General features: G+C 50.4%; 11 protein-coding genes and 1 non-coding gene across 12 annotated transcripts; 8 read left to right on the top strand and 4 right to left on the bottom strand.

The window, feature by feature from the left end:
- Positions 1-268: 268 nt before the first annotated feature.
- KY384_007247 (uncharacterized protein) lies at positions 269-1,840 on the bottom strand (the record flags this gene model as incomplete). The annotated part of the gene is made up of 1 exon (XM_044815738.1): positions 269-1,840. One exon carries the CDS (start codon positions 1,838-1,840, stop codon positions 269-271), a length of 1,572 nt encoding a protein of 523 aa, XP_044667612.1.
- Positions 1,841-3,362: 1,522 nt separating this feature from the next.
- On the top strand, positions 3,363-3,998 carry KY384_007246 (uncharacterized protein; the record flags this gene model as incomplete). The annotated part of the gene is made up of 1 exon (XM_044815737.1): positions 3,363-3,998. One exon carries the CDS (start codon positions 3,363-3,365, stop codon positions 3,996-3,998), a length of 636 nt encoding a protein of 211 aa, XP_044667611.1.
- Positions 3,999-4,220: 222 nt separating this feature from the next.
- On the bottom strand, positions 4,221-5,352 carry KY384_007245 (uncharacterized protein; the record flags this gene model as incomplete). The annotated part of the gene is made up of 2 exons (XM_044815736.1): positions 4,221-5,078; positions 5,134-5,352. The coding sequence occupies 2 exons, from the start codon at positions 5,350-5,352 to the stop codon at positions 4,221-4,223; spliced, it is 1,077 nt and encodes a 358-aa protein (XP_044667610.1).
- A 595-nt stretch (positions 5,353-5,947) lies between these two features.
- Positions 5,948-6,912, top strand: DPH5 (diphthine synthase; the record flags this gene model as incomplete). Its single annotated transcript, XM_044815735.1, has 3 exons — positions 5,948-6,082; positions 6,142-6,266; positions 6,318-6,912. The coding sequence occupies 3 exons, from the start codon at positions 5,948-5,950 to the stop codon at positions 6,910-6,912; spliced, it is 855 nt and encodes a 284-aa protein (XP_044667609.1).
- Positions 6,913-7,868: 956 nt separating this feature from the next.
- On the top strand, positions 7,869-10,829 carry KY384_007243 (uncharacterized protein; the record flags this gene model as incomplete). Its single annotated transcript, XM_044815734.1, has 5 exons — positions 7,869-8,348; positions 8,408-8,482; positions 9,177-9,296; positions 10,206-10,413; positions 10,507-10,829. The coding sequence occupies 5 exons, from the start codon at positions 7,869-7,871 to the stop codon at positions 10,827-10,829; spliced, it is 1,206 nt and encodes a 401-aa protein (XP_044667608.1).
- Positions 10,830-11,034: 205 nt separating this feature from the next.
- Positions 11,035-11,671, bottom strand: KY384_007242 (uncharacterized protein; the record flags this gene model as incomplete). The annotated part of the gene is made up of 3 exons (XM_044815733.1): positions 11,035-11,084; positions 11,218-11,269; positions 11,321-11,671. 3 exons carry the CDS (start codon positions 11,669-11,671, stop codon positions 11,035-11,037), a joined length of 453 nt encoding a protein of 150 aa, XP_044667607.1.
- Positions 11,672-12,375: 704 nt separating this feature from the next.
- On the bottom strand, positions 12,376-12,485 carry KY384_007241. Its single transcript has one exon. It is a non-coding gene; the product is annotated as a tRNA-Ile (tRNA).
- A 488-nt stretch (positions 12,486-12,973) lies between these two features.
- KY384_007240 (uncharacterized protein) lies at positions 12,974-13,927 on the top strand (the record flags this gene model as incomplete). The annotated part of the gene is made up of 1 exon (XM_044815732.1): positions 12,974-13,927. The coding sequence occupies one exon, from the start codon at positions 12,974-12,976 to the stop codon at positions 13,925-13,927; it is 954 nt and encodes a 317-aa protein (XP_044667606.1).
- A 1,200-nt stretch (positions 13,928-15,127) lies between these two features.
- KY384_007239 (uncharacterized protein) lies at positions 15,128-20,217 on the top strand (the record flags this gene model as incomplete). Its single annotated transcript, XM_044815731.1, has 3 exons — positions 15,128-15,495; positions 15,568-19,907; positions 19,964-20,217. The coding sequence occupies 3 exons, from the start codon at positions 15,128-15,130 to the stop codon at positions 20,215-20,217; spliced, it is 4,962 nt and encodes a 1,653-aa protein (XP_044667605.1).
- A 1,080-nt stretch (positions 20,218-21,297) lies between these two features.
- Positions 21,298-22,041, top strand: KY384_007238 (uncharacterized protein; the record flags this gene model as incomplete). The annotated part of the gene is made up of 1 exon (XM_044815730.1): positions 21,298-22,041. The coding sequence occupies one exon, from the start codon at positions 21,298-21,300 to the stop codon at positions 22,039-22,041; it is 744 nt and encodes a 247-aa protein (XP_044667604.1).
- A 377-nt stretch (positions 22,042-22,418) lies between these two features.
- Positions 22,419-22,774, top strand: KY384_007237 (uncharacterized protein; the record flags this gene model as incomplete). The annotated part of the gene is made up of 2 exons (XM_044815729.1): positions 22,419-22,664; positions 22,709-22,774. The coding sequence occupies 2 exons, from the start codon at positions 22,419-22,421 to the stop codon at positions 22,772-22,774; spliced, it is 312 nt and encodes a 103-aa protein (XP_044667603.1).
- A 1,250-nt stretch (positions 22,775-24,024) lies between these two features.
- KY384_007236 (uncharacterized protein) lies at positions 24,025-25,032 on the top strand (the record flags this gene model as incomplete). Its single annotated transcript, XM_044815728.1, has 2 exons — positions 24,025-24,119; positions 24,306-25,032. 2 exons carry the CDS (start codon positions 24,025-24,027, stop codon positions 25,030-25,032), a joined length of 822 nt encoding a protein of 273 aa, XP_044667602.1.
- Positions 25,033-25,128: the final 96 nt, after the last annotated feature.

The following is a 25,128-nucleotide window of genomic DNA, read 5'->3' as shown; positions in this document are numbered from 1 at the left end:
TGACAGTGAAGTATACGGGTGCGCTGTTCCATAGGCGGAATGTGTCTCCTGTTCTTTGTTCTGCCGAATCTGGTCATCGGGTGGAACACAGACGAGCGATGCCTCAGTCTCAGCCCGAGGCATGTAATCTTTGTAGAAAGTCCTCGATGTCCCCCTGGAGAGACTGTACGTGTCATAGAGAGATCGAATAGCTTGTGTATCTTTCCAAAAGAACATCAGCCGTTGCCAGAACATCTCAGCTTCACAGTATCTTTTTCTTCAGAGCCCCTTACGCCCCAAACCGTCGTTCTCGCTTCGACAAGTCCAGTAAGCTCTTCAAGAACGTCGACTGCCTCAACGCCGGCCAATTCTCCTTTACAATTGCAAACTCAGCGTGGTGCGATTCCCACAATGCGAATCCGCTTAGCCTGTTCTCCCCACTCGTCCTCAATATCGCATCGATCTGCGGCAAGTCCAGCTGCGCGGAATATATCTGACGGGAGATATCAACCTCCGTCATCCTCTCAACCGCCTCTTCCAACGACAACTCTTCCAGTGCCATCTTTACCTTCACTGCCATCTTTGTCGCACGCGTAACCTCGGACCGCCCTCCATAGCCAAGAGCGACTTGGAGGTTGAATTTAGTATTATGCGCCGTAGTGGCTTCTGCGCCATCAATCATCTCATTAAGATAGTCGGGGAGGACGGAGCGGTCGCCAATGACTCGGAAGCGGATGCCAGGAATGGCGAAGGGGGCGTCACCCATCAGAATTTCGCGAATGTACTCGGTCATCATGGAAAACAGGGACTGGAGTTCTGAAGGTGGTCGCTTGAGGTTGTCGTCAGACAAAGCCCAGACGGTGAGATTTTGGATTCCACAACTGAATGCCCATGACATGACTTGCAGGAGCTTGCGTGCACCGATTTGGTGCCCGCATAGGACGCTGCTGAGCTCTTGGTTGCGTGAAAAGCGGCGATTGCCGTCCATGATCACGCCGAGGTGTCGTGGTGGGTGGCCGGGGCTACAGGCGAGCTTGCCACGATAATGTGAGCATTTAAAGAGCTCTGTCGCCTCTTCGTGAAATCCAGTAGTTTGCAGCATTGGCTGTTCGTCCATATCCATCTTCGGTAGATGGGCTTCCATGTCTGAGAAGTTGAGGGACGCTTTCTCAAGCAAAAGATCTGACGGAGCACCGCCTTTGCTGCCAAAGATTTCACGGTACAACTCCACTCGAACATTTTGCATCCGAGGGTTTCCACTTACCAGGAGATCCAAAGTGCCATCAAAGGTCAGCGTCTGAGGACACATACTGTAATGAAAGTACGAGAGAAAGCAGTGAAGCTTCCTCACGCACCACCAGAGCGGCTTTCCGAGGATGCTCCTACCGTGGGTGCCTTCTTGTGCTAGAACATTCCCTGATAATATGAAGACGAAGTTCTTGAGAATCAAGAATTTCAACAAACTCAAAGGTCTTCTCAGAAACTTGCCAATTCCTTGCTTCTTCATCTCCTTCCGTATACTCGTCAGCTCCTTCGTCTCTTTGTTCATGCTCAGTAACTCATCGACATCGAATGATAGCTCTTTCGCCAAGTATTCCTCAACTTCGGCCATCGTGCTCGGCACCCTTCGTCCTTTGTCCTTTGCATCGAGTTGATCAGCCATGATCATAACACCCTTTACAATCCCGTCCACCTGCTCTGGCGTCACATTACCCAAGAAAGCGTGTGTCTTAACGAGTCCATACGCGAAAGTTGCAAACACGAAAACATTTGTTTCGAACGCGAACAACGGAATCGCCCGGTGCAGATTCCGCAGCCACAGTATAACGGCGTGACGTTCGGAGCTACTGGCTCGGATCATGATGTAGATAAAGGTCGCGGTGCGGATAATCCGACGCCAAGGGTCTGTTCTGTAGGTGCTGTGTGCTTCCAGAAATTTGGAAAGTTTTGGATGAGAAAGCTGGAGTGTGGAGGCTATGGATATTGTAGAGAGCATAATGTCGCCGCGGTCGAAGAGGGAGTGAAGTTCTTCGAAGGAAGGATACTTGTTTCTCCATATTGGTTTGGTGAATCTGACGTCTCTCCAAGTGCGTATAAGGAAGGTCGTGAGATGGAAGATGATCGTGATAGCAATGATTGATACCACGATTAGGCAGCTCGTCAGTAGCAGGGACTGAGAGTCCATGTCGAAGTCAATTGGGTATGGTGGTGGCAAAGGCATAGGATTTGATCCAGATGGGTCAGAATATGATCAAGGATGAAATTATGTTCCAGAGAGTTGCAACCCAACCTTTATACCCAGGCTGTCCTTGAATGAGTTGGTATTTTATGCCCTTTCAGGGTTAGCCGCCACAACGCATTCAAGGAAAGCCTATGTAGCGAGCACTCCGCGAACAACGGCGAGTGTACAGCAATACGGACCCGCTCGGTCGAGAGAGGAAGCGAGGTGTGGCGTCGCCATGCCGTATCAAGCATCTTGACAATCACCTTTTATTGATTCTCATAGGATGGGGCTTCTCCCTCCTCAGGGCGTGTGGCTGAGGAGATGGCCGACAGATTGACAGCATACTCCGGTGCCGCTACCTGCTGGCTTGGTTTCTGATTCGTCGTCTTGATTATCTTGTGACGGACCAGAAGAAACACGTAAAGGGAATGCAGGCTAACGAAAGATTAGAAATTTTGCAGTCTTGCAGGCGTTGTACCGCTCTGGACCCTCGTAAGCATGACTAAAGAAAACATACGTATATCCGAACAATGTTTACTCCAAAGTGAAGACTAGAGGCGTTCCTTTCCGATCGAAATATGCAGCATAGCCACTGGTAGAACGAGCGGTAAGCGAATACCAAGGGACCTCAGAAAAGCAAAGCCAGTCAAATCACCAATGCTGATCCTTACCTTTACGCCCTAAACTCAGTTCTTGAGCTACGCAAGACGTTAAAGTCATGATGAGATTTAAACGGTCTGAAGAAGGTCTAGAATCTGCTATCTTCAGACTCGTGCAGCAAGATAGGAGCGCAAGGATATGAACACGCACTAAGAAACGTTGTCATTTAGTGCGGCTGAAGAAAGCCACAGGTCGAATGGCTGGCCGACCTGTGGGCCACTCAATGGCGGTGAGGGTGCATTCTCCTATGTCTAAGAATTCATTGGTGGATGAAGATGGAAGGGTTTCGCGCCAAGCTTTCTGAAAGTTGACAGTGACGTCTTGGCGTCTAATAGTTTTCACTCAACCTGCTACCACGCCCTTCACTCGCAAAGCGTACCTAGGACAACAGTAATCGCTCTCACTAGCTTCCTGCTGTAATAGAAGCACACAGAAGTCTCTACACACCTTATCCATCCTTCCACTCCCTCTCGACCCTTTCACCCTCACAACCGCAACCATGCCCCCGGCAACAGCCTCCACCACAACCGACACCCACCGGCGCACCTGGGACAGGGCCGAATACGCCGAAAAAGCCGCCCAACGCGAGACCAAATTCAAAGAAGAAGGCAAAGCACGCGCAGAAGCAAAAGCACTTGGCCGCAAATACTACGCCCCTTCCTCCTCTACCGAACAAGTCGATTCCAGCTCCCGCACCTCCCGCCTCTCCGTAACACAGAATGTTGGGAAAGCGACGCTCATGGTGGGGTCGGCGGGGACGGGGAAGCGTGGCCGAAGTGCGGGGTTTTATTGTGAGGATTGTGATTTGACTTTTAAGGATAATTTGCAGTGGGTCGAGCATTTGAATAGTAAGCAGCATCTTGTAGCTGTTGGGGAGAGTGGGGAGGTGAGGAGGGCGACGTTGGAAGAGGTTAGGGAACGGTTGGCACAGCTTGTGGAGGTTAGGAGGAGGGAACGGGAGGAGGCGGAGATGCCGGTTGATGTCCAGACGAGGGTTAAGGTGGCGGGGGAGAAGATGGAAGCGGAACGGGAGGAGAAGAGGAGGCTCAGGAGAGAGAAGAGGCGAAAGACTGAGGGTGGGGTTGGGGTCAAGAAGGAGGAGGAGGAGGGCTATGGGGAGGGGATTATCTGTTAAAGATGCAATAGTTGGGTCAGGGGAGGTGGTTTGTTTGGTCATTTTTTGATACCCCCTACTGCATTGGTTGTAGCAAAGTCACTCCAAACTCCTTGCTTGCATTACTGCGGTCATCATTCGAGTGTTGTCAAGGTATCATCGTGTTCCCGCCCAGAGCGCCTTGTCATGACTCTTTTGCGGCCATTTCAAATCTATTACCAAGTCAGCTAACGCCTGAAGCCGTCACGTACAAGGGTTACCCACCAGCTTCAACTCCTTCCTCTGCAACGCCCTCGGCCCTCCCAACCAGACAGTACACCTGCCAGGTATCGGTTTTGCTTGCAGCCGCCTATACGCCTCCCTCACATGCTTCGGCTCAACTGGCGCCGTGCCTTCCTCCGCCATCTCAAAGAGTGCACTCTCGCGTTTCCGTTTCTTGCTTTGGGCATCACTCTCGCTTTCACCGTTCCTCGCCTTCACAATATCCTCTTCTCCTTTCACATTCAATGCCTCCTCCGTAAGTGTTTGCACGTTATCATAGAGCAAGAATCCCAAGATATCGACAATGTCATCGTTAGGCTTGCTGTCCGTGACAACGCCAAACCCTGCCCATTCACGGAAGCGTTTCGCTTTCTTGTAGGTGAAAGATGCTTGTCGGCATTCACTGTAGTGCAAGTACTCATCTCTTGTCATACCTCGGGTACGTTGATCAGATTGCTGAAGACGAAGAAGCGAAGCAGCGTTCATTTCCTCCTCTTCCTCATCATCGTCGTCTTCGCCCTCTGGGAGCTGCTCGCTGAAGTAGCTCGAGATATCCCATGGGAGTTTGATGCGCTTTCGACCTTTTCGGGCTATGTCTATGGGCATTGCAGGGCCTCCAGCTGCATCACCACCTCCTAATGGGTCATCGCCAACGCCAGTATCGGCTGCTTCACCACCCTTGTCGTCGGAGTCGCGGGCTGTCTTGCGAACGTCTTTCCAGGATAGGAAGGTTTTGAGGCGGGATGTCTTGGCTTTGTCGTGCCGAATTAGGAAGAACAGATCTGCTACTGTGATAGCTCGTGAGCCTCGACGTGTTGCCAGGGCGGTAGAACGTTTGAGCTGTGTATAAATAAGTATGAAATGAGGTGAGGTGTGTCAGAGGCGAAGAGCTTACGATCTCGACACACTGCTCTTGGATGATTTGCTCAACGAGGGATGTGGTATCGTTGGAAGGCTCGCCGGTTTCGCCAGCAACGAACATCATCTTTTCGATCCAAGGAATTAGAACAAACTCTTTGTAACCATCGATACGTTCTTTTAGCGAAAATGGGCCCAGATCTTCGGTATCTTCATCGTTTCCATTTGCCTCAAAATATGGACGAGGAGCAGGCATTGTCTCAAAAACAGAGAATGATAGTCACATTTGTACCTGGAGGTTTTGTGGAGAGTAAATGCAGTAAAATGTTTTTCTTAAAGAGATTATAGAAATTTGTTTGTTCCGCCAAATATAATGTTACTCAAATCACCATCAGGGGTCGATGGCGATGCGTAAGGTATGCATTGTAGCGTGCATAAGAGCGAATAGATAGGGATAGGACGTGAATAGAAATCATCAACATACTTGCTGGATTTCCTGCCTGTACTTCGCCCCTGTCTTGTCCGCCATTGCTACAGTGTCAGCCCTCAAGATCCTATCAACTCTCCAAAAGACACGAAAAGCATTGCACAACACAGAATAAGGCGTATCTGTCAGAATCTACATAATAAATGGCAAATACAACAACGAGATGACGGAAAAGGCGTTAATATGTGACCGTCAAGCCTTCCCCATTGTCAGGGCAAAGTTGCATCGTCGAGCTATCTCCGGCGCTAGCAGTATGTCCGGTACGTATATCCTCACTTTGCTCGCTTCTTCGTTAGTAGTTGCCATCGAAGGCTGTCACAATCCTCAAATCTGATAGCCGCCCTGACATCAGAGCTTTCCCAATATGCTTCAACTTGTCGGTCTTGGATTGGCCGACGAGACGGATGTCACTGTCAAAGGTCTAGAGCTGATAAAGAAAGCTAAAACGGTCTATCTTGAGGCTTATACGAGTATACTTCTTGTGGACTCAACCAAGCTCGTCAGTAGCTCCTGACACGAATGGTAACATCACAAGTCTGATGGGTGCACGTGCAGTAGGAAGCCTACTATGGCCGCCCAGTCGTCCTTGCAGACCGGGAACTGGTGGAGTCTGGCAGTGATGAAATTTTAGCAGACGCAAAAGACTCAGATGTTGTCTTTCTGGTCGTTGGAGATCCTTTTGGGTACGCTCGCCATTCGAATGCAGGAGACATCTTACTAATGATTACTGTCAGAGCTACAACCCACAGCGATCTTGTCCTCCGCGCAAGAGAGCTCAGCATTCCCATTCAAACGGTCCACAATGCCTCAGTCATGTCTGCTATCGGTGCAACAGGTCTTCAACTCTACAACTTTGGTCAAGCAGTGAGTATGGTCTTCTTCACAGAAAGTTGGAAGCCATCCTCATTCTACGATCGATTAAAAGAAAATCATACGATCGGGCTACACACGCTGATGTTGCTAGACATCAAGGTCAAAGAGCAATCAATGGAGAACCTCGCAAGAGGCAGAAAGATATATGAGCCTCCAAGATACATGACTGTGGCACAATGCGCAAGTCAAATGCTAGAAATAGAAGAGACAAGAGGGGACGGAATTTGTGCTGCTAGCAAGCTCGCTGTGGGCGTCGCCAGGCTTGGAGCCACGAACCAAAGATTTCTGGCTGGCACATTGGAGCAATTGAGCGAATCTGATCTAGGCGCACCTCTACATAGCTTGATCCTAATTGGAAGGCGAACTCATTACCTGGAACGAGATTACCTGAAGGAGTTCGCTGTGGATGATCTATTCGAAAGGATCTGGAATGAAGATTACGAAGATAAGAAGTGAGGATCAATGATCGACGTTGCATCACGTTCTCGCCCTCCCCTCCCCTGTCGATCATTACGTTCCACCCATCCACCACGCTTGAGCCTCTCTACCTTCTTTCTTGAAAACTGACCTGCCGACTTTGATGCTCATGATTGACTCAGCGCTTATGCAGGGCCAAAGGTCTAGGCACCTGGCTCTCCCAAGCTCCCGCACTGACAGCGAACGGCGTGTGCACAAGCTCATCCTAAGCTGAATAAAGGCGCATTACCCCACCATCCTGGCCATCCCGGTGACCTTCACCAAGCACGAGCTTCATCCGTCTTCTCCGTGCCTGCCGACTTTTTTTGGATTGCCCAAGCTAAGGCAAAGAAACTTGCGCTTCACACCCTCTTTAGTTCTTCATCGACCTTACCTCTTTCATCCATATGCAGAAAATGCAGCATCGGACCCCACAACAGCGTGTCTGATTCGCTCCTCTCAGAAGACCCCAGCTGCGCGCCTCCACGGCAGTCCCCAGACATGACCGACAGCCGAATCGACAGCCTTCAGAAGCACGACCATACTCTATCAGTGAACAGCAGCATCACCACTTCAATCCCTAACTCGACCGAGCAAGAGCAATGACCACCCTGTTGTCCTCCACCTCCCAACCTTCCTCTCGGCCTTCTCATCCTCAATTCCAGCCGCAAAACCCTCACCATTCCCCCTCCGCCTCCATACCCCAAAAATTATCGACAACACCAGCGACCATAACAAAAGAAATGCTCATCGCTCCCATAGCCTCTGCCCACCTCCGCCTCCCCCCAAACACCCCTCTTCCCCCTTCCCGCCTCCCCTCTTCACTCCACCACCCCCGCGGACCCAACCAACCTTCAATGCCCCTCTACCTCCTCCACGGCTTCCGTTGGCCGCGAAAAAGCATCCGCATCCATGTCATCATCCACAATCTCGAGGACGCAGCGTCGGACTACATCATGTCGACCCCCTCCGCCTCTGCGTTCATGAAAAGCCTACATAAACTGCACCCAGGTCTCACGAAGAGCATGCCAGGGCTGAAGCTGGTGGAAGAGTATGACCCAGAGGATCTGAGCGATACTGGGGGCGGGGCGACGCAGGAGTGCGCTTGGGTGGCGGAGCGGGTGGTTGAGTATGCGAAGGGGGTGGAGATGGGGCTCGTAGGTGGGAACGGGGCGATTGGGAGTCGGGGAACTGGGACTGGGGGGAAGAAGGAAGAGGAAGGGGCGGGGAGCGCGATTGCGGAACTGAAAGACCAGCTTGCGCCCGAGGAGAAAGTTGGGTGGTGGATTATCTGGAATGGGGATCCGGAGAGGGGGGATGATGGGGAGGGAGCTGGTGGAATGGTGGGGTTGCAGCCTGTTGCGGGGGGGGAAGCGGATGAAGAGGAGGATGGAGATGGCGATGTCACGCCTGGGGCGGGGGCGGTTGGGAGAGAGGTGCGTTAGGACACTTTTCTTGTATTTGGATCTGATGCTAACGTGTTTGTGATTGGTAGGCTGGAAGCCTGCCGGTGCAGCAACAGAAAAGAGATGTGCAGATGAAGACGCCAGACAAGAAGTCGAGTCTTGAGGTACGAAATGCCATCATTACTTAGGAAATCCATCTTGAACGATGTTTTAATTGACTTCATCGTAGAGCAGTACGTCGCGCCAGCAGCAGAAAAAGGAGAAAAGTGGCGGGATGATGAAGTGGTTCAAGAAAAGCTCAAAAAGTGATAAATAGAAAGACTGAGAGCTTGCTCATAGCTGGAAGAATTTGATTGGCATTCAATGTTAGCGAGCGCTGGACAGTGCAACTTTTCTGGTGGGTGCAAAGATACCCTTGTCGAAGCAGTACCTGATCTCGGATTATCGTTGTGAATAGCTTTGGAGGGGGATGAGGGGAGACGGAGAAATATGAGTGTACAAGTGGGTGGTAGCTATCGTTGCTGAACGTTGCTAATTGAATCTTGAGATTGATCCCTGGGTTTATGATCTGATGTTCTCTGATTGGGATGCTTTTACTAAATTATTTCCTTTGAACAAGGAGTTGGGGCATCGTGTAGACGCTCGTCAACTTCTTTTGGCACCGTGACGTCTCTACTTCGAGCAGGACAACAGGATATCCGATTCATAAGCTGACACCATTCCTTGGGAGTCCATAAACTAGAAGTGCTTTGACTCCTTTGCAAGATTTGATATCACAGATGATCGATACTCCACACACTTCAGGGCAGAGCGATCCATGACCTATCTCTGATGTCACGACTTCACTGAGAGCAGCAGGTCCCGACGCGTCTACATCAAGGACTTTATGTGGCAGAGGAGACTTTAAGCAAAGTCTGCAAAAACGACGACTGGCAGTCATCTAGCACAGATTGGGAAGATGGCGAACTGATTCGTCCGGTACGTGCCCCTTCACACGTACCTACCAGCAGATCAAACATCTTCAACAGGGTGGAAATAAATGCATGAGGTAAGGTCGAGCATGACCGAGCCACTTGCTCGGCAGCTAAAATTCTACCCTTCGCTCTGGCTCGGTGATGCTTCAGGAAGATAGTACTCAGAAGGGCAATTAAGGCACCTCAATGCACCTACCCTTCTCATGGTTCGCGCTACCAATCGGAGCAATCCAATCGATTTTACTGCAGGTCATATACTTGACAAACCACAGTCGATCTTTGCATGAGGGTTATGCAAGATGATCTGTGTCCATGTGGGAACGCATGTCTATCAAAACATCTTCTTTAAGGAATGGCTCGCGAAGCTTGCAAAGTAGATCTTCGGACTCTCGTTGATCAATGGTGGTAAATGGATGGAAAAGATGCACGTCAGCTTGTGTGCAATCGTATTTAATGCTTCAGCAATGCCTTCTGGTCCTGCTCAGAGATCTTTTTCGCACCTTTTCGCTCGCGCCCCGGCCCTCTGCTCATTATGTTACCAATACTACTCTGTTTCGGTCTCCTCGTCGTCTTGACCCATGCGCAATCCTCAGCAAACTGCACAACTCTAGCCCCGGCCTTTGCCCTCCCTGCAAACGGGACGAGCACTATATTCGCGTCGACGACGACCACAACCAGCACAGTCAACTGCCGGGGCTGCTCCATCATCACTTCAACATTCGCTTTCTCAATCACTGACCCTGTACGTCTTCCCTTTCCTCTATGCCAAACAACATGCAAATCTCCCTTTCTGCTCATGCCAATCGCGCTCTTGCCTCCGCTGCTGACACAAACATTCAAGCCCCCATCCCCAACCACAACGACAACGCTCCTCTCGCCCCCAACAACATCCACAATCTTCAGCTGTTCCCAGTCGATTTCGGCTCCACCCGGAGCCACGGTATCGTTCGTGCCATCGCCCGCCCCCGCGCCGTCCAACACCACCGCTCCTGTCCCGCCTCTATCAGACGAGGCGACATCGTTGATCAACGACCTGAAGACAGTCACACTCTACGCAAGCCTGATCGCCAACGGCGGCTTCTCTGACGTTCTGTGTTCAGCCATCAACCCAACTTCGCTCGGTGAGTAAAGTGTGAAGCTTATCCCTCTCTATGCTTTGCTTTACCCTCACACTGCTTTCGACAGGGGGAGTAAAGCTGATGTTTACTGTACAGGTGACGGCACTGGCATCAACGGCACGGCCGTCCTCTCCGAGATCTGCTTCACAGCCGCCATTCAAGCCATAGATCCGCCCCTCTACCCTGCGGTGGTCAAGCTGAACCAAGAAGCTGTTGCCACGAAAGGGGTTTTGGAGACAGCGCTGTTTGCGGTGGAGGCTGCGGCGGGGTATGGTGGCGTCACGGTGTCGAAGGGGGATTTGGGGAGGTTGTACAGGGAGATTGATGAGGTGAAGTTGGGGAATCTGTTTATTGGGTTTAAAGAGGGCAGGGCGAAGGATGTGAGCGGGTTTGTTGGGAGGGCTGCTGGTGTTGTGTAGGCGTGTTGAGGCAAGAGGGAGGCTGGGCTCTTCGTTTGAATGGACGGGGAGTGTTTTTAATCAATGGCTTTCTGCAAGAAAATAACATGGTCTGTCCGACATCTTCAATCTTCTATATCACGTGCCTACCTACAGCGGGAATTTTAGAAAATCCTCAAATGTATCCCACTCCTGATCACAAAGCTTCTTGACCAGTGGCAGGCCTTTACACAAGCGCTTGTGTCCTCCTTGCGTCCAGTCCGTCTTTTGACATTCCTGTACGTTGGTCAGCACCCAGCTTTTCATGAATATTGATTTACTGTTACCTTGCTGCAGTACCAACGTATTAGACATTGAGAACACCTCAACAATTGTGTTTCCATTCCCCCACATGTTTCACATCGCCCACCCACGGTATCAATCTGGGTCTGCAGGATGGTCGTCAAAGAGAGAGGTATGACCTATTACAATCAGCATCCACCAGATGTTCGTAGATGAAGGCGTTCGCGCACCTGGATTGATTTCATATATTCTTGGCGAATACCCACCGTCATGTCCAGGAATCCATGCTGTTGCGGGTAAAGTATAGCTACTGTGTAGCCAACTCTGTAATCTGCAGGGTTGACGTTTTCTGTGTCTTCGCCATAAAATGCCAGAGGGAAGTGATGGCCAGATTTATCACGCAGTGTGAGACGGAGACGAACAAAAAACTCTACTTGTGCTATCTCTGCCAACAGACACCAGTGACGCGAAGGAGTGAAGTTCGATCCGTCACTAGTTTTGTAATGCTGAAAGTCGATAGTATATTCGTCAGGGCAAGATTGGAAGTCTGGAAATGCTACCGCGTCCTGTAATGCTTGCATCTTGAACCGGGTAGGATATTGCAGAGAATAGAAGCGAGAGGGGCAATAGATTGAGGAAGGAAAATTTTGAGGCTTTGTTGCAGTTGTCGTGTTGTTTGTTTGCTATTGCGGATAACGGCATATAGTGGAACAGACTCAACAGAGTGAATGAAAGTAAGAGTGTAGCTAAAGCTTTGATACCTGGCCTCGGGATGACATTGTGATTCCTTGTCAGGCCTTGAATGTGACGCAAATAACGGCATCGACCTCGCTCTCAGATTCTCATGTTTTGTGCCCATAGGTCTACACGCCCTGAAGATTTCCGACAATAAATGCGCGTTTCTATCGCTCTAAATTGAGTCGTATACATTTCCTAGAACGGTGGACATCAGGTGTAGGCTGAAGTGGGAGTAGCGTTATGAGTCGATTTCAATTCTTTCGTGGTGGCCGTCGAGGTCAATATGTCCACCAAAATTGAAAAGATGTCAACAATGCTCCAGCTTTTTTGTGCCTAAGTCCCCTAAATACAGCCGTTTCAGTAGCTCGCTTGGCGGCCGCCACCCGACATGCTGCCCTAAATTGCTCAATAAGGCCTCTTCCCCTCATCCCTTCTGCATCTGCAACGCCGGTAAATACCTTACCGAACGATCAAAAATGAAAGACTTAAATCTTATATCCCCTGTTACCTCTTAGTATCATTGTCTAAAACTGTGTTCTAGGCCGGTACTCACCGGCGAGATTTGAACTCGCGACATCCGCATGTCTACCATATCAAGTCCCGAAGGAATTTTGATATAAGAACGGCGCGCTAACCGCTGCGCCACGGGGATCTGAGATCGACAAGCTTGTTATTTCTTCTCATATAGCATGAATTCAAGAAAACTCGGTATTCATTTTTCATCGCTGAGAAAGGAAAAAGAAAGCGAGCTTATGATGCCGAAAGGGGTTTGACGTTGGTAATGACAACCATTGCTTCTACGCAAGTAGCTGATCTAAACGCTTGTAAGTATGATAAGCACACTACTCTTCAAGATATGCCACGTCAATTTTAAACCGCATCGTGACTCTGGTGCAGTTGACAACCTCTCAGGCTTCTCCAAACGCTTTGAAGTTGCTGTGGCAGTCGTGGCTGACCTGCGCCACAACCCCTCCAAATTCTTGCCCAAGCTATCTTACCAAATTGCCATCACCATCTCTCGTCCCCAACCCTCAAGCTGACTCCTCTAAGCTTCTCTACATTAGGGTCTGGTACTTCAACTCTCTTGAAACACCCAGCCTTTAACCCTACCGCCTCAAGCTTCTCGCATTCACAAGCCCCCAACAATGCCCCTCCACCTTCTCCCCAAGAAATCCTGGAATGTCTACAATACCGTGAATGTCGAGCGCGTACGCAAAGATGAAGCCGACTTTGCCGCTAGGCAAGAGGCCGAGGAGCAGAAGCTGCAAGAGGAGGATGCGGATCGGCGGATACGAATACTGCGAGGGGAGAATGTGAGCCCGCCGCCGAAGCTGCGGGAACAGGGGCATGAGGAAGAGGATGGAGGGGAGAAGCGAAAAGAGCGCGATGAACGTGGGCAAAAGGGCGGGGAACGGAAACGGCGGCGTTTGCATGGCGAGGACGATACGGAGAGGGACCTACGGTACGCACAGGAGGAGTTGGATAGAGGAAGGGGTGAAGGGACAAAAACGGGGGAGGGGAAGGTGAAGAGAAAAGAGACGAGTGATAAACCGCTGATGGATCAGAGGGGTCACATCAATCTCTTCCCTGTTGAGGAATCCCGAGGTGGAAAAGGGGACAAACATCCAGAGGTTGAGAGGGAGAAGAAGAGGAAGGAGCGCGAGTTGGAGGACCAGTATACTATGCGCTTCTCGAACGCGGCGGGATTTAAGCAGGGGGTAGGAGAGAGGCCATGGTATGAGAAAGACACGGGTGGGGAAGCCAAGGGGGAGGGAGAGAGCGTAGGGAAGGATGTCTGGGGAAATGAGGATCCGGGCAGGAAGGAGAGGGAGAAGAAGAGGGTTGTTAGTGAGGATCCGATGGCGATGATGCAGCGGGGAGTAGATGGGGTGAGGGCGGCGGAGAGGGATAAGAGGAAGTGGAGGGAGGAGAAGGAGCGGGAGATTAGGGCATTGGATGAGGAGGAGAGGAGGCAGAGAAGGAGGAGGAAGAAGAAGGAGAGGGAGAGGGAGGAGGGGCGGAGTGTGGGCCATCACCGGCGGCATCGAAGTCGGAGTAGGACTAGGATCAAAGACGGTGGTGGTCATGAACCCCATTGAGACAGTAATTTGATTGATTGTAGAATATGGCCTTGGGGTCGATGCAACTGCTGCCCCGCTTCACCAATGATAGGTGGGTACATATGTCCCATAGACGCCTGACCACCCTGCTATGGTTGGTGTTTGCTTACATGCATATGCAAAGAGAATTCGTTGTGTGATAATTGTGGGTAGAATTTGGGGGCGATCTTGATTTGACAGACCCAGTACTGTGGTTTGCCAGCGGCAGTGAGGCCTGTTCCCGGTCAAAGCCTTAAGCGGGGAGACGGCCGGAATGCGTACCCTGGTGACTTCCTCTAGCGTCGAGATCAAAGAGGGGAGAGACAGCGTCGTGATTCGTGGGAGGGCTGTAATTAGATACCTGATTCAGCCAACCAGCAGCGGAGATTCCCATCGTAGCTAGCCAAAGAGAGCGGAAGCACAAGCCTCGCTGGCGCTGATTACGAACATGCATTAAGCCGAGAACAGATGGGCTGAAGGGCCTGCTCGTGTGCCATTGGCCTGAATGATCGAGGGAAGCTCGGCGAGAAAGCCAGCCCGGCTCATGGAGTCGTGGGCTGATGGAATTTTATACGAATGGTTTACTACTGTCGAGTCAATCAGACATCGCGGGGTTGGACTTAGTCTCAGAATTCGTGCAGCAGTCGCTTCACTATTGTTTGCGAATTTGCGACAGACGAGGAAGCAGAAGTGGGTGAATGAGAACCAGTGGTGACCGGTGGAGTGGGTTGGATACTGGTTGGTTCTGATGATCAGTCTACTCGTCTAGGTGCGACTCCCACCTTAGCGTCCTCTTCCCGGGCCCTGTTCTTGGCCAAGATCCCATGGGCCATCGCACCCCTCCTTCCAAGTCTGACTCTGACGCTCGACTGCCTTATAGAATCCTCATCGTCTCTGCCTGCCAAATTGTAATCACTCGCGATTGTCCTTTCGACTTCCTCTGCGAATCTGTACACGGAGCGACATCGACGAGAGACCATCCTTCGTTGTTTCACGGACGGTTATTTTCGTGCACCGCCCAGCAACAACATGAATAGCTGAACATCGGGATTCAGCCTCACAAGCGCCCAAGTCATCACATCTCATTGAGTATTGTCATGATTGACAAGAATCACGGAACTTGCAACGCAATGACACTCAACGCATCTGGGATGCTGTTGAATCTCATAGAATAAACTCACCGCCTTTGCTTCCGCCATCATGCATCCAACCGCCGATGTCTCCAAATCCCTCATCTACGATTCGAAGACCTCAAATCCTGTGGCAAGAGCATGGAAAGAAGACCGCATAGACATTCCGTCTTCGTTGCTCGGACGTGGTCAAGAAAACGCTTCGACCGCCCGCCACAATCTCGAGGAGCGCATTGACACGAAGCGAAAATCGCCAGAGCCAGCCCGGACTCGAGGCCGTCAAAACTCACTCCGAAATGTCAAGAATAGTAACGAAGTTCTACGACAACGCTCATTGAAGAGAGGGAACAAGGAAAACTCGGATGCAAATGTTGTCACCAGAGAGGGTCGTCGCTTTGAGGTAGCAAACGTGGGAAACAACGGGAAAATCTACCTTCGGTATGTGTGATGTGACACATCACGATATTGCTAGGTGCAAAATTCCTTATAGAGCTAACAATATCATTGCAGGCCCACAAACAAACCGTCACAAGCTCATCAACCGCCACCTCCAGCTTACCCATCATCAAACGGCCAGGAGGTTGATCCCGAAAGTTCCAAGGAAAAGCAACGCTGGTCAGAATCTCAATCATCTAGGACTCCACCTCGACATCCTCAGCAGCACCTTACCACATCTAAAACTAGAAGATCAAATTCGCTATCAGGTCACTCGACCACCTCCCGTGATTCGGTGGCAACCATTGGTCCTGAGAACAAGGAAGAGCAAGGAACATACAAGGTCGTCATCAAGAATGGTGTAGCTCAGCAGCAGCTCCATGACCCCCTGGGGGCATTAGATCTTGATGTTTCCATTCCGCACTACCGGCTCGGTACGCCCAGGTTCAGCACAAGAGGGACCGCCTTCTTGAGTAGCCAAGTTTACTCCAGGACTTCCACTTCTGACGACATTGATTCTACGATTGAGACAGCTCACGAATACGACAACGTTTTCGCGCTCCCCTCTGGCCTCGGCGGGTCTCCGACTCTCCAACTACAGCAATCACCTCAACCTCAGGCAACCAAAGGTGTCCCCATGCGTATGCCCATTACCACAATCGCGCCAGTATTTCATAAAGCGAGGGAACCGATAGTGCCTGCCATATACGACTCAATAGCTGCAAATCCTGACCATCCTTCAATTGTACGATATGCAATGACTACCCGCGAAATTTCGGCCGCTTCACCTGCGCGTATTATCGCCCAGGTCACTTCGGAGAATTTTCTTAACTACGAGCTACTCTCAGACTTTTTCTTGACCGTGCGCGCTTACTTATCAACCAACGATTTACTTGAGTACTTGTTGGCTCGTTTCGAATGGGCTGTCGATAAATCCGATGACAGTGGCAAGGTTATAAGAGTGAGAGTTTTTGCAGCTATACGACATTGGGTCTTGAATTACTTTCCATATGATTTCGTGGTTGACAGAGACTTGCGAGTAAAGTTTTGCGACCGGCTCAATGCTCTAGCCCATCATGTTACCCATGGACGACACGATGCTAGCAACCTTAAGCTCATCATTGATTTGAAGAAATGCTGGAATGGTCGCTGTGCCCTATATTGGGATGACATTGGAGACGATCTCGAGACCCGTCACGATCGTGATATCAACCCCGGTGGCATTGTCGGAAGCAGAGACAGTGGCTTGACACACCCAAACCAGCTTTGGGCAAAGCTAGCATCGACCTCTACACACCAGGTCGATCAAGAGAAATCGGTGGCGGCTCTTCACAACTGGGTTGACAGTGTCATAGAAGCTGAAGTCGATGGAAAGTCCAAATCGGATCGGCAAGAGTCTGTTGCGTCACCTCAACATCCAACCTCCCTGCTCAGCGAGCAGAGTACAATCCCGGCCAATTCATGTTCATTTCCGATGAGGAATCATAAAACTTACCAGAATGGTCGCAATCCCGGGCCACACCCTGTGACTGCTGTGCTCTCGAATCCAGCTCAGAAAGCATGCCCCCCTGCACCCTCCTCACAATCAAAAGATCGTTTCGCAAAGACTAAAGCAGATCATCAGCGCAGCGGTAGCTTTTCGGATGCACTGCGTGACAAGCGAACTTCATTAGGCGCAATCCAAGAGGGCAAGCCATCAGAGGAGGTCGTTATGAGCTTCCCATTCTCAGGTAGCTTGGTCAGAGGGAGTGCTTTTCCACCAGGTTCTCCATTCATCGACAGTCTCACACCTCACGGGTCTGGCTCAAGTCTGAAAAAGCAAGGACAATATACTGGGGTCCCTTCAGAGAAAATAGCGGAACGTCAGATGAGTCCTGGCGTCAGAAATCTGCTTAGCAACATTCGTCGAGCTTGGAGCAATAAGCCGAACTCTCCAGTCGCAGTCCCACCCAGTATGATTCCTTCTGCCCCCTCATTTGTGCTTGAAAAGCATTCAAATCTCCCAATGCATATCGCGTTCAAGATTGAAGGCTTTGGCGATCAACACCACCAGCTCGAAGCTCTCAAGAAAAACGCTCGAATTGACCTACTCTGTGCGGACATTACAGATATGTTCGAGCGTACTATGCCTGCTGACGGCAAGGGCGTGTCTGCTCAACCAAGCAATGTGCGTCTAAGCTCTGGTACCGAGAGGGAGCGCTCTTCTCCAGAGTCGTGGCAACATTTAGCTTTGCCGGAAAGGGAAAAGCTGCAGAGGAATCACAGTGAAGTCACAAACGGAAGTCGCTCCATTGTGATAGTGGATGACACGAGTGCTGAGCCGCCAGTCCCGCACATTCCGTCTCCATATGGAAAGCAGGGAGAGCTTGAAGCATCTTATGACATGGCGGACGTGCCTTTGACCATGTCAGGTGGCGTGCAGCCCCATCATATGACTGCTCCCCAAGATGGCATACCCGGAATGTCTGCCAATATGGTAGACGGCCCACCTCCGACGGAGCTGCCAGCTGATTTTCTCAAATCGCAAGGAATCAATGGGCTGCAAAAGGCTCGATCCTTTGCCGGCGGCGCGCCAGCACCTTCCGCTCTTCCTTTGGGAGGCAATGATCTCGAAAGGGATGCAAATGAATCGTCGACTACACTGCCTTCCGATACAACCGATAAGGCACCCGCGCGGATGCTGAGAAGACGTCCTGGCGGTGACTTGCGTGCAAATCAGAACGTTCACGACATGGAGGTGATGCCGAGACGAGGCTCAACAGGCTCCATTGCTACTTTTGCAGAGTCAGTTCGCGAGTCCGCAGCGTTTCTCACAAGGGTCAATGCAAATTCTGGTAAGATCAGATCGTCTGGTGCTACTGTGCTTTCTCGGCGCGCTTCGAACCCTGCCCCACGGCGGTCGATCTCGCTTGTTCACTCTAAGACTCCTCACAAAGATATTCGACCCTCGTTCGAAGCCGCAGTTGCACAATTCGCCCGCATACCGGATGACGAGCGAGGAGACTTGGAAGCTACTCTATTAAAATTGGAAGGAAAGCTTCCAAAGAGTCCAGTAGGAACATCTCATGGCAACAAATCAGCCAATGCCGGATCTTCGCAACAAAATGACCCGCTAGTGTCACCATTGACTCCAAAGACCCAGGTCGCGGAGCATGAGCTTGGCTCGCAGGAGAGTGTCCTGACTCCACCTGCATCAATCATGCATTCGCAAACACCTGAGAAAAATAAGCTGGGTTTGCTTGGTAAGCAAAAGGATGGTAGAAACGCTCAAAGCCTGTACACTCCTTCCGAAGAATCGTACAACCCAGTCCCGCTCGTCTCGAGACGTGGACAAACAAGCCAAGTTATCTCGGACCAGTCCAATCCATCGAACGAGACCATACCTCAGCCATTGTTCAGTCCAAAAGACAAGCAACGGTTCCATGAGTCTAGCATATCAGATCGAACTACAACTACAGACATGTCAAGCACAGCACCTGTACGCAGGCGTGGAAGGCGATCAATACCTACTATGACGACGGACTCATTTCTCCTTGACGATGACGAATCACTCAGCGATATATCATCCGATCTCTCGGATGATGAGGACGAAGAGACTGATAGCCTTCTTGAAGACGCTTATGGATCAGCTGGACGGAGTGTGCAGGGCATACAGTTGCCACCGAATGTCGCATATGGTTCAGGGTACCTCCCATCACCGCCTATGACCACTGAAAACGCTGTCTCAATCTCATCTGAAGCACGCCGTATGCAGGATGATCGCAAGCCCCCAACACCAGAACCTTCGCCTGTCAGTAGAGTCACCGAGTCTACGAAAAGTCGTGCTCCCACTGAAGTAGACCTTTGCGTACTGAAGCCATTTGCCAACAAGCTGCATCGATTTCCTCCTCGGCGGCATTTACCGTTCATATTAGCTTTTGATGCTGATGTTTTAGCGCAGCAGTTTACTCTCATCGAGCGAGATGCGCTCAACGAAATCAATTGGCAAGATCTGATCGAGTTGAAGTGGCGGCAAGCTCCTAGCACAGCTTTAAACTGGGTTGAATATCTTCGGTATGAGGATCCTAACGGCATCGACCTGGTCATGGCAAGGTACAATATTGTGGTCAAATGGGCGATGTCGGAGATCGTTCTTACACATAATGTCGAAGAACGGGGTCTTACCGTCGTGAAGTACATTCGCATGGCGCAGTATGCGAGGAAACATCACAACTACGCCACACTTTTGCAGCTCACGCTGGCGTTGACGTCTGTTGATATCACGCGTTTGGCCAAAACTTGGGCACTCGTTCCAGATGCAGAGCGGGCTGCTTTGAAAGAGATGGAATCTTTGGTTTCGCCAATTAGGAACTTTCACAATCTGAGGATGGAAATGGATGCAGCTGATCTTGACGATGGCTGCATTCCTGTTGTTGGTGAGTCCATTTCCCTCTTATGTTTGTCCGTGAGATATGTCTGACCTATCAATCAGCGCTATTCCTTCATGACTTGACCTACAATGCCCAGAAGCCGTCGGTGATTGCCAGCACTCGGGAAGCAGAGCCTCTGATTAATTTCGAGCGATATCGCACGACTGCCACAATCGTCAAAACGTTGCTTCGACTCATCGAATCAAGCGTCAAGTACGATTTCAAACCTGTCGATGGCGCTCTGGAAAGATGCCTCTGGATGGCGAGTCTAAGCGACGAGGGCATCAGAAACAGGAGCAAAGAGATTGAGCCATGATCCTCAATCCCACCTGCTGTTCAACCGAACATCTCTATTACGATTATACAACTAATGACATAAGACTATTCTGAATGGCGAGGAGCAAAGGAGTATTGTGGAAAACCTGTATAGGTTCATGGGAAAAAGGCGGATATTAGGAAAGCATTTTTCGTAATGATTGTGACGTTATGATGACTTTTGCATATATGGAGCGACTGTCCTTCTTCATTCATCAACGTTTGGATTTTAGGGAAGAGACAGCTTTTGGGAAGGATTCGACAAGAGAAAAGAGCTGGCTGGATTGGCTTTCATGGGACTGTTTTAGTAGAGCAGGAGAGCGAGATCAAGAGGGGCGTTTGCGTAGGCTGCGCAGAGGTAGTTGCATTGCCATCACATGGAATCTTGACCATTGAAGCGAGCTCCTCTTCTGTTCATATCAGCATTCACATTTAGACTTGCGCGTATAAATTTGCTGTCCTGACGTCTCGCCTTAACGTAAACCTCTCACGCCCACCCCACTAAATGCACCACCTACACCCCCTCTTCCCCTCTCCCCTCCACAAATCAGCAAACAGTAGTAAACATGGATATCTCAGCCCCCCTCCCCACCTCTACAACCCTCGAAGCCACAACAGCAGTCGAGACCGCCACCTCTCCACCTCTTCCTCCCACTACCACCAATCCATCCTCCCCTTCCTCTCCTCCAGCCAATCGCACCTCTACCACCTCCCCCTCCCCACACCCCCTCAACCCCGAAGAAATAGACCCGACATTCACATCCCTCTCGGCAATCGACCTCATCTCCTCCGATCTCGGCGGCAAGATCCTCGCCGTTTCCGATGACTTCTTCGCTTCTGCGACCAATTTGATTAATTCCAAGAGCCCGGTTAGGAGACCGGGGGTCTTTGTGGAGACTGGCGCTTGGTATGATGGGTGGGAGTCGAGACGGCATAATCCTGCGCCGCCGGACTCGTGCACGATACGCCTCGCGCCGCCCGCTGGGGGAGAGTAGTTGGTGTGGAAGTGGACACGGCGTTCTTTGTGGGGAATCATAGTGAGGAGGTTGGTGTGTTGGGGGCCTGTGAGGTTGATGATGGGATGGGGGAGGGTGAGGGGAAGGGGGCGGGGGCGGACGAGAGGGTGTGTAGGGAGGGGTATATGGGGTGGAAAGAAGTGCTGGGACGGAGCAAGACGGAGGGGGGAACGAGGCATGCGTGGGTATTGCCGTCGTCGTCTCAGGCTGGGGGAGATAGGGGTGGAGAGGGTAGAGGGGTAAAAGAGGATGTCTACACGCATGTCAAGCTGCTCATGTATCCAGATGGCGGGATCGCGAGGTTTAGGCTCTATGGACGCCCTGTCGTGCCTGAGGTTTCCACTACGGGGTTGAGTGGAAGGGGGAAAGAGGTGGAGCTCTCAGCCGCGCTGAATGGAGGCACGGTCGTGGATTGGAGTGATCAGCATTTCGGGCATGCGAGGAATTTGCTGCTGCCTGGACGGGGGAAGGATATGGGCGATGGGTGGGAGACGAAGAGGAGTAGGGAGAAGGGACATGTGGATTGGGTTGTTGTCAGGCTTGAGGCGAGGGGGAAGGTGGGCAGGGTTGTGGTAGATACGATGCATTTTCGGGGGAATTTCCCGCGGGGGGTGAGGGTTCTGGGGACGGATGAGGCAGAGGGGAACAAGGAGGAGGAGTGGACGGAGTTGGGGAAGATAGAGCATTGTGAGAAGGATAAGGAGCATGAGATTCTGGTGGAGGGCGAGAAGGCCGTGAGTTTGGTCAAGATGATTATTGAGCCTGATGGAGGAGTCAAGAGGTTGAGGGTCTTCGGTACGAGAGTCTAGAGGTGGCGTCTGTTAGGAGGATGAATGCCGTTCTCGTGTATGTGCGTACTGACGAATGGTAACGAGACTCAATGAGGCTGGAGAGATTGTACGATGCTGCTGTGGCAGCGATGATAGGTCCGGTCTTGAATAACCCATGCGATTTCAAGGCAAACACCCAGCTCAGGGCAGATCCTTGGAGGCTCGGAAACGAATGTAGCCGTGGAGCTTGTTCGTCCGGTCGTTCTCGTGTTGCTTCTCGACGTTATCGTGTTGCTCCGACAGGGTTGCCTAGTCTTACGGTGAATACTTCTTGTTCAGTCTCGCATTTCAGAATGGTGAACCTCTTATCTTTTTAGGTTGGGTGATCAAGAAGCTGCTCAATCTTTATCGAGGGTATGGAGGTTGGTGCAAGTGCTGTGACATTTGGTGTCCTTGCCGTTCAAGTTGCCAATGGCATCAAGAAGACGTGGGAATTCTGGGAGTCGGTGAAAGACGCACCGGAGGAGGTTTACTCTATGATCACCGACCTCAAGTCATTAGAGACTACCTTCAATGAGATAGCCTATGATGGATGTCATACGAAAGACGACGCAACTCTTACCAGCGCCTTGCAGAATTGCAGTTCCAAAGTCGAGAAGTTAGTGAGTACTTTGGAGAGGGTTGAGCCCGGATTTTCTTCGTCCAGTACGCGGACTCGATATTGGACAGCAATCAAGTCAGTCTTAATGAAGGGAAAGCTCAAGAAGTTTAAGGATCATCTCGAAGAAGCGAAGTTGTCGCTGGTGTTGGCACAGCTCGCTCATCGTAGGTGTGTAGGATATCCCTTTAAAATGGTTTCCCAGCGCTCTCGATCCAAATTTGTACCACATTTTGTGTATCCCATGTAGTACCTTGTCTTGAGGGACCATTCGGGAACGTCAGTCTAATCGTCTCATTCCTTAGTCGAAGGGAACGCTCCTGGCAGCATTCACACGACCAGTCATTGGCATTGATCAAGCAAGACTTGTCCAATATTCAAGTACAATTGTGCTCACACGTGGTAATGGCAACTTTGTCCAAGATAAATAGGGTCGAGGAGAGCACACTGGCTCTCCGGACAACTACCTCCAGTCTTCTAACAACCTCGAAGAACTCTTCCCAACGCTACAGGTTTGAAGTGGGATCAAAAGCGGCGACTGAAGATACCCCTAACAGAGAGCCGCTCGCTGGAAATGAGAACAATCTTTTGGCCAAACAATACTCAGCTTCGAAAAAAGTCCTGACTTACCGAAGATCCTTCATTCAGAGCCTTTTCGGCACCATTCAAACTACCTCAACCATAAGTCGTCCAAAATCTGAGATCCAATTTACAGACTCAGACAGCCAGGGACAGTATCAGTATGAGTATGAGAACTCATTCGTCATCCTTCCTGCTTGCTGGCTATTTTTCCTCGGCGTCAGGTATGGTGTCTACGTCAATATAGTCCGATCTTCCACAAGGGGCTGGCAACAGTCATTGAGACCTATCTGTCTAGTGCCAGATGATTCTTTGATATTCAAGTACTGCGAGGAAGGAGATATCACTGCAATTCAGGAGCTCTTATCTCGAGGATCTGCATCCGCCAGGGATACAGGATGCTTCTCCGGCAAAAATCCATTACATGTGGGTAACATTGTGTTTTTTGACGGGTGTTTGCTTTGTTGAAATCACTAAACAAGTCATAGTATGCAGCAAAAGGCCATCATGTGCAGCTATGCAAGATGTTGATTGATGCGGGTGCTGACGTTGATGCAAACGACTCAGACGGGTCGTGAGTCCTAGACTAACTTGTATAATATGTCGATTCTCTGAGGCTGACAAGATAGCATAGGCATCCTATTAGCGAGATGACACACTCAGCCTACATAAGAAGTAACATTGACGACCGTAAATGCGTGGATCTGTTCCGATTATTCCGGAACCAGTCAGGTTTCTCCGGGTCCTGCAAGGAATTAGCCTGGTCCAGGGGTTGGAATGCAATCATGAATTTCTGGATGGCAGCTTCTTCTAGCGAAGGGCATGGAGACGTCTTCTCCTGGTTAATCGATTCTTTTGGCTCAGACCTAAGAGAAAGCGAGTATTGCCACGATTCATGCCCTCGCATCAGACGAATTGTGGCGCCCGAGTCTAAGCACAACTTCTTAGATTACGCATACAACCGCTGTGGGATTGCAGGAGACCACGACTCGTTTCATGCTGTGATTTTGGAAGCACATCGCTTTCTTAGACTCACTGACATGGAATAAAATCTTCACAGCATTAGATACAATGAGAAGGTTAGTCCTTTCCATGAGACTCCAACTACCTTGGCACTATATTCTTCTCGGGCATTCGCAAAATGGCAGGGTACCTTGTCCGCAGCGGATATTGACTTCTCTAGTTTTGTCATACCGGAAGTCTGCCGAGATCCAATACGCGAGGCTGGATGGACGTCGGAGTCATTATTGGCCGTCTTCGAAACGCAACATGAACCTGATAGCAAGTCTTTGAATGACAGATGCTGCGCAGACTGTTGGATTGAATTTGACTGGTCAACAAATTACGAAGTACTCGTACAGCCCCTCTGGCTACAAATGCTTTCTTCTCTTTATCTGGGACAGGACCCTCATTACAGGTATAGCGTCCCATCAGCAACTTGTGCTAATGTTGCTGGTGTGGAAGGGATATTGAAAGATGCTCCATGGAGCACGGATAAGCCATCATATCTGCCAGACCTTCCAGGAGTATATATTCCTTCAGAGACCGATCTATGTGACTCGTTCACTTCAACCAATTCCGGCGACAAACAATCACACAGCTCACAACATGCCAGATGTGAAAAATTAGTGCAAAAGAACTACTCATGGGAAGATCTTATCTGCATCAAGTGCTGGTTACATTATAAAAAGGAAGGAAAGCGGTTTGTAAGAAGCGATTTGGCCAACAATGTCACTGGTCGTGAAACATCTGGCTTTGTCCTTGTCGATGATAATGCCTCAGAAGAAGGATAGTCGCCTTTTATAATTCATAAATGATCTCAAGACACAGCTCAACTTTCTTCCCTCATGGTTTCCTGATATATTTATAGCTCCAAGTGCATTAATCCC

Source organism: Bacidia gigantensis, assembly GCF_019456465.1.
Source record: "Bacidia gigantensis strain McMullin 20006 chromosome Unknown contig_255, whole genome shotgun sequence".
Taxonomy (NCBI): Eukaryota; Fungi; Ascomycota; class Lecanoromycetes; order Lecanorales; family Ramalinaceae; genus Bacidia; species Bacidia gigantensis.
Note: the sequence above shows the minus strand (reverse complement) of the source record. Positions and strands in the feature narration are given on the sequence as shown.